The 8,273-nt window shown below is 34.6% G+C and overlaps 1 protein-coding gene across 2 annotated transcripts in view; it reads left to right on the top strand.

Annotated features, from left to right (window-relative positions):
* Positions 1–7,533: 7,533 nt before the first annotated feature.
* Positions 7,534–8,273, top strand: part of Rab6 (RAS oncogene family member Rab6) — a 90,350-nt gene continuing 89,610 nt past the window's right edge. For both annotated transcript variants that reach the window (XM_068359988.1, XM_068359987.1), the window contains exon 1: positions 7,534–7,756. In XM_068359988.1, the coding sequence (XP_068216089.1) occupies positions 7,687–7,756 (70 nt within the window). In that variant the 5' untranslated portion in view covers positions 7,534–7,686. The remainder of the gene's footprint in view (positions 7,757–8,273) is intronic.

Below are 8,273 nucleotides of genomic sequence, written 5' to 3'. Positions count from 1 at the left end.
AACTACTAATATATCTATATAGGCTTATATATATATATATATATATATATATATATATATATATATAAGTGTGTGTGTGTGTGTTTATATATATATATATATATATATATATATATATATATATATATATATATATATTTATATATATATATATATATATATATATATATATATATATATATATATATATATATATATATATATATACATCCAGTCACAGGCTCTCCCCTATATAGGGGAGATTGACATACAACCATTTGAATGAAATTTGACTGTTTCCATTATATTCTTTGACCCAGAAACCTAGGTGTAGACATCTTATCTATCATCGTAAAGTGAATACTAAGGAACTTGGAAAAAAAAAATAGTAATAAATTTAGTCATTGGCGGCCATCTTGAATTTCACATCTTTATAGTACTTCCATCTTTGGTAGACTTTTAGTATATCATTCTACACATCACATGAATCCATAAAATTGAAAAACATTATCTAAAATACTTTTTTTTTTTTTTTTTTTTTTTTTTTTTAGGGTTAAACCATATTTGTACTCGACTAAAGGCTTATTATATATTTTACCTTATATCCTCTGCTCTGGAAATATCCCCTAAAAGGGAGAAGAATCATCGTACATTTTCTGAAATAAGTTTCGTTCTATCTAAGTGGTGCGAAGTGGTGACCCCGGAGTGCCCATGTGCTAACCCCTCCTTGGTCACTCCGGGGTCACCAAGGTGGGGAGCCATGTACCAACCCCTCCTTGGTGTGGTACATAGCTCCCCCCCCCCCACCCCCCACCCCCGCCACGGTCACTTCGGGGTCACCAAGGCAGGATTGGTACAGAAGTGTCACTTCCCCTCCCACACACTCCCTTGCATATTTTAACACCTGGCCACTTAACTTTGCACTAAGTTATTATTGTTTTCATTTATTTTTGTTATCTCTTCTTCTCTTTTATTGCCGGAGTACAAAATTGGAAGTTTTGAGAAATGTTTTTAAATGTTGTTATGTTCTTGAAGTGTTTTCATTTTAATATTTCATTAATTCTCGTGTAGTTTATTTATTTCCTTATTTCCTTACCTCACTTAGCTATTTTACTCTGTTGGAGTCCTTTGGCTTATGGCATCCTGCTTTTCCAACTATGGTTGTGGATTGGCTAATAATAATAATAATAATAATAATAATAATGATAATAATAATAATAATAATAATAATAATAATAATATTTTTCATCAAATTTATTGCCAATGACCCCTTACAATATCACAAATAAAAACTGAAATTTATCTTAGAAAATATAATTTTCAAATGGTTGAAAATTGAAATGGCAGTAGTATGTTGGCCAGGGCACCAGCCGCCCGTTAAGATACTACCGCTAGCAAGTAATTATTGAGTCCTTTGACTGGCATACTACCGCTAGAGAGTAATTATTGAGTCCCTTGACTGGCGGACAGTACTACATTGGATCCCTCTCTCTGGTTACGGCTCATTTTGTCTTTGCCTACACATAGTCAGGCATATTCTTACCACATTCTCCTTTGTCTGCATTCACCTGACAACATTGAGTTTACCAAACAATTCTTCGCTGAAAGGGTTAACTTCTGTTATGTAATGTAATTGTCCAGTGGCTACTTTCCTCATGGTAATGGTAGAAGAGACTTAAGAGTCTCTTCTACCATTACCATGAGGAAAGTAGCCACTTAACAATTACATTACAACAGCAGCTCTTCTAGGAGAAGGACACTTCAAAATCAAACCATTGTTCTCTGGTATTGGGTTGTGCCATAGCCTCTCCTGCTTGGGGGTACACTCGGGCACACTATTCTATCCTATTTCTCATTTTTGTTTTTATTTCTTTTTAAGTTTTTATAGTTTATATATGAAGGATCTAATTTAATGTTGTTATTGTTCTTGAAATATTTTATTTTTATTGTTTATTCTTCTCTTGTAGTTAATTTATTTCCTTTTTTCCTTTCCTCGCTGGGTTATTTTTCCCTATGGGAGTCCTTGGGCTTATAGCATCTTGCTTTTTCAACTAAGGGTATAGTCTACCTTGTAATAATAATAATAATAATAATACATACATACATACATACATGCATACATACATACATATACCAAGGCACTTCCCCCAATTTTGGGGGGTAGCCAACATCAACAAATGAAACAAAAACAAAAAGGGGACCTCTACTCTCTACGTTCCTCCAGCCTAACAAGGGACTCAACCGAGTTCAGCTGGTACTGCTAGGGTGCCACAGCCCACCCTCCCACATTATCCACCACAGGTGAAGCTTCATAATGCTGAATCCCCTACTGCTGCTACCTCCGTGGTCATCTAAGGCATCGGAGGCAGCAGCAGGGCCTACCGGAACTGCGTCACAATCGCTCACCATTCATTCCTATTTCTAGCACGCTCTCTTGCCTCTCTCACATCTATCCTCCTATCACCCAGAGCTTCCTTCACTCCATCCATCCACCCAAACCTTGGCCTTCCTCTTGTACTTCTCCCATCACCTCTTGCATTCATCACCTTCTTTAGCAGACAGCCATTTTCCATTCTCTCAACATGGCCAAACCACCTCAACACATTCATATCCACTCTAGCTGCTAACTCATTTCTTAATAATAATAATAATAATAATAATAATAATAATAATAATAATAATAATAATAATAATAATAATAATAATAATAATAATATAATGTTACTTTTCCTTGCTCTTTTTTATAAGAAAGTTAATCTTTTTATTTTATTTTTACTTTCTAATTCTAAGTTCATCGAATTCATTACCAATGACCCCTCATTTCATCACAAATAAAACCTGAAATTCATCTTAGAAAATATCATTTTCAAATGGTTGAAAACTGAAATAATTGGAAACTATCATAGCATTATTGCATTTGTCTATATTATGCTATATTTCGTGCGATTACATTTTCTTTTATGGATGTTTGTTTTCTATGATGAACTAATTTTAAGGTAAACTACATTGAAAGATATGAGGCCTATCAATCCATTATTTTCATTATCATTATTATTAGCTAAGCTACTACCCTAGTTGGAGAAGTTGTTACAAGCCCAAGGGCTCCAATAGTCTAGTGAGTAAAGGAAATAAATAAACTACAAGATAAATAATTGATAATTAAAACAAAATATTTTAAGAAGAGTAACAACATTGGAATAAATCTTTCATATATAAACTGTCAAAAATTAAATTAAAAAATTAAGGAAGAGCAACAAGATAGAACAGTGCACTTGAGTGTACCCTCAAGCAAGAGACCTCTAACCCAAGATAATGGAAGACCATGGCACAGAGGCTATGGCACTACCCAAGACTAGAGAGGAATAGTTTGATTTCGGAGTGTCCTCTTAGAGGAGCTGCTTACCAAAGCTTAAGAGTCTCTTCTACCCTTAACAAGAGGGTAGTAACCACTGAACAATTACATTGCAGTAGTTAATCACTTGAGCGAAGAATTGTTTAGTAATCTCAGTGTTGTCAGGTGTATGAGGACAGAGGAGAATCTGTAAAGAATAGGTCAGATTATTCAGTGTACGTATAGACATAGGGAAAATGAGCTATAGCAAGAGAGAAGGATCCAGTGTACTACTGTCTGGCCAGTCAAAGGACCCAATAACTCTCAAGCGGTAGTATCTCAACGGGCTGCTGGTGCCCGGACCAACCTACTACCTTAATGTGTTTTCATTTGTGTTTAGATGCGTATAAAAAAAACGTATTTAAAACATGACATAACAGAACTGGGAGTTTTATAGATTTATCTAATCAAGACTATTATTTTTTATACGTCTTCATCAATCTTCAATTCCTTCTCGCGGATACTTTCAAATCTAAACACTCTTCTACCTTATTTCGATTCCTCTTGTTTTTTAAGTTTTTAAAGTTTACATATGAAAGGTCTAATTTATTTTTTCAGTATTCTTAAAATATTCTATTTTGATTGTTTATTAGTTTTCTTGTAGTTTATCTATTTCCTTTCCTCACTGGGCTATTTTTCCCTGTTGGAGCCCTTGGATTTATAGCATCTTGCTTTTCCAACTAGGGTTATAGCTAAGCCCATAATAATAATAATAATAATAATAATAATAATAATAATAATAATAATAATAATAATAATGATAATGATAATAATAATAATAATAATAATAATAATAATAATAATAATAATAATAATTGTAACAATAATATTAATAGTAAAAATAAAACAAATGATAAAGATAATAGAAATGATAATAAAAGTAATGAAAATAATAGAAGTAATAAAAATAATAAAAATAATTAAAATGACAATAATAATAATAATAATAATAATAATAATAATAATAATAATAATAATAATAATAATAATAATGATAGAACTAGTGTTGTAGCTTAGGTAATAATAATAATAATAATAATAAAACTAGTGTTGTAGCTTAGGTAATAATAATAATAATAATAATAATAATAATAATAATAATGATAATAATAATAATAATAATAATAATAGAACTAGTCTTGTAGCTTGGGTATTATCCTCTCTTCTCGTCTCCGCATTTCATGGCTCTTTAAAATGAATTTCACAACACAAAAATTCCCCTTACTTTTACACTAACTAAATTTGAAGATTGAAGTTGCCTTGTTTCAGTTCCAGTTTCATATGAATAGATACTCACCAGAACGTCAGCCGGGCACGCCCATCCCCTCACTGTGGTGCCTAACTGCGGCAGTGGCCTCCCCAGTAAACATTTTAAACTCAGTCCCGGGGTGGGATCGATCTGCTGGCATGCAAATGCTAGGCAAACACCCCCCACTGTGGGGCCAAACCACAGCAGTGGCCTCTCCAGTAAACATTTTAAACTCACAGTCCCGGGCTGGGATCGATCTGCTGTTATGCGAATATTAGGCGAAGACCTCACACTATGGTGCCCAACCAAAGCAGTGGCCTTCACATTAAACAACTTAAACTCACGGCCCTGGGATGGGATCGATCTGCTGTTATGCGAATGCTAAGCGAACACCTCCCACTCTGGTGCCCTACCACAGCAGTGGCCTCCCCATTAAACAGCTTAAACTCACGGCCCAGGGCCGGGATATATCTGCTGTTATGCGAATGCTAAGCGAACACCTTCCACTGTGGTGCTCACCCACAGCAGTGACCTTCCCAGTAAACAGCTTAAACTTACAGTCCCGGGCTGGGATCGATCTGATGTTATGTGAATACAAGGCGAACACCTCCCACTGTGGGGCCAAACCACAGCAGTGGCCTCCCCAGTAAACGGGTTAAACTCACAGTCCCGGTCTGGGATCGATCTGCTGGCATGCAAATGCTAGGCGAACACTTCCCACTGTGGGACCAACCCACAGCAGTGACCTCCCCAGTAAACAGCTTAAACTCACAGTTCCGGGCTGGGATTGATCTGCTGGCATGCGAATGCTAGGCAAACACCTCCCACTGTGGGGCCAAACCACAGCAGTGGCCTCCCCAGTAAACCGCGTAAACTCACAGTCCGGGCTGGGATTGATCTGCTGCCATGCGAATGCTAGGCGAACACGTTATCGCTGTGCTAACCTTGATTCTAGTACAGAGGTTAGACACAAGGACATTTAAACTAACAATTTTTCCTTAACAATATATTTCTTACTACCTAAATAACAACAAAACTCATTGCTAAAGCTATTAGATATATAGTATACTTACTGTTAAATAAACACAACACTTCCACAATGTACTTAGATAATGATAGATACAACTCCAGCACTCAAGAACTGACTCTTACTGAAGTCAATAAGAAAACGTTCGTCCAAGACGTTTGTTACCGTCCTAACCTATCCATCAATTAAAATGTAAACAAAAAACTTCAATAATACCAACAGTCTTACTTAGCCCAAGCAATCATTACACCAACTACTCTCTCTCTCTCTCTCTCTCTCTCTCTCTCTCTCTCTCTCTCTCTCTCTCTCTCTCTCTCTCTCTCTCTCTCTCTCTCTCAACAAAAACACTGACTTTAATGATATCTACTTCAGACATCATCACTTAAGTTGCATCTTTCATTTCACGATCCATTTATTCACAAATCTTCCTCAATTAAATTCCCTAAAAGATAACTTCGTCACATACCTAATACATTTATTACCATGAATTCTTAAAACGTTGTTACATCATACTTACTTTATCCATGACTGGACTATTCATTCACCCACATATGCATATGAATAAATACATTTACGTATGATAATCTATAGCGTGTGTGTTATTCATTTTGTCACACTTTAAAAGAAAACGGAAATAATTTCATGGTATACTCTTACAAATTCACATTAGACTTTGATTACTTAACCAAAGTACATTTTATATAGTTTTCCCAATTTTGTCTTTAGCACCTGACTCTTTTTTTAAATATTAGACAAAAAATTGAGTTCTATCAATTCCCATAACCTAGATTATAAAATTAATCTCGGGATATTTTATTCAAACATGTATAGGTTAGGAACAAGATAATTAGTATTGAAAATATCATTTCGTGTAATTTACACGAGTTCCGCTAGTATACATATGATAATATAATGATATAATTTGATCAATATACCTCCTCTTTTCATCATTTGTCATTTAATTTAATTAACGACAGCTTATGTCTTTCTATATTTGAAGATGCACTGAAATTGTGGTATAGAGATTACAACAAATAGCACACAGCATAATAATAATAATAATAATAATAATAATAATAATAATAATAATAATAATAATAATAATAATAATAATAATAATAATAATAAGTGTTTAACATTATATGTCCATTATCAATGTATGCTCATCTTTGTTTTGGAAACATCTAGATTTTTGCCTATGCATGAAAGCAGGCAAGTTTTAATAGATTTTCATTGTATCCAGTTTCATTCCAACAATACTTAATATAAATATTCTCAGGGAAAGTAAATTACGAATACTGTTAATTTGTATTATATATTTGTACCATTAACTTTGTCTTTTATATCAATATTTGTACATAATCATAGAATATTTTTACTTGCATATATCAATTCACTATCACCAAGATTAGGATAATGGCAATTTTCACGAATGTTATATTTTGAATGAAAATGTATATTTTCATACAGTTTTCATAGGCAAGTGTATGATGTATTTAATTCATCAATCAACTGACTAAAATCTTATCAGATTAATCAAATTCCACAACAACGCATCCAAAAGATCCGCCTGCAAGTTTCACGTTGCGTCATGGCTATTTGAACTTTCAGTATTGACTTTGCAATGGGTTGTTGTCTCAATAGCCATGACAGAAACTGAAGTTTACTACCGATTTTTTTCGTTTATAGATAGAATTAAGCATCTATCAATAAATCATAGAATAAATATATTCATATACTCTTCATGAAAGTAATAAAAATATCGTAGTATCAAATACATAAATATAATCAAGAAAAGACAGTATAAAACACAGTTATCAAACTAGCCATGACAGATTAGTACCGTACTACTAGTGCTGCCACCTGTAGGGGAACTCTGCAAGCTTGACACTTCACCGGAAGTCAGACAGCTCAGTACGTGGCGGACAGCTGCATTGCGACGTTGTCTTACCTTAGTGTAAATTTGGTGACTTTTAACTGTGTGGACAGACCCGTAGAGGTCACAGGGACAAAATTTATCTCATAACGCAAGATAACACCATGTCCATGTCGGGCGAATTCGGAAACCCGTTGAGGAAATTCAAGCTCGTCTTCTTGGGAGAGCAGAGCGGTGAGTATATATAAACACCTTCCATGGCGTTCTCAATTTCCTCCGTAATTACGCTTCTCACGTTGCTCGGAGTTATTCACGATGTAGAAGAAAGTTGGATTAGCAAAGTATTGCGTACTGGGATTAAGGAATGGGGACGTGGGATGGGTTAGAATTTTTAGGGCGTGGGGACGTGGCATCGATTTTCGTGAATCAGCTGGTTTGGGGGATTGGTCTGGCTGGGTAGGGGGACCCCTGGGGGGGGGGGGGGGTATTAGGTCTGCTTGCCTGTAATGTCTGTTGTCTGCATTATACTCGAGAATAGATTTATTCATCTATAACTATCCTTTACAATAATATCTGCTTCTGTAAACCGGGATGTAATTGCCAGAATGGATTTCAAGTTTATCTACGTATTGATTTTGACTGACTAAACCTCCTTGTTGGAGAGTTAAAATCCCCCTCCCCCTACAGTTACAGTAAATATATATATATATATATATATATATATATATATATATATATATATATGTATATA

The sequence above is a fragment of the Palaemon carinicauda genome, chromosome 36 (genome assembly GCF_036898095.1).
Source record: "Palaemon carinicauda isolate YSFRI2023 chromosome 36, ASM3689809v2, whole genome shotgun sequence".
In the NCBI taxonomy this organism is placed as follows: Eukaryota; Metazoa; Arthropoda; class Malacostraca; order Decapoda; family Palaemonidae; genus Palaemon; species Palaemon carinicauda.
The sequence above is the reverse complement of the archived record's forward strand: the minus strand, read 5'-3'. Positions and strand labels throughout refer to the sequence as shown.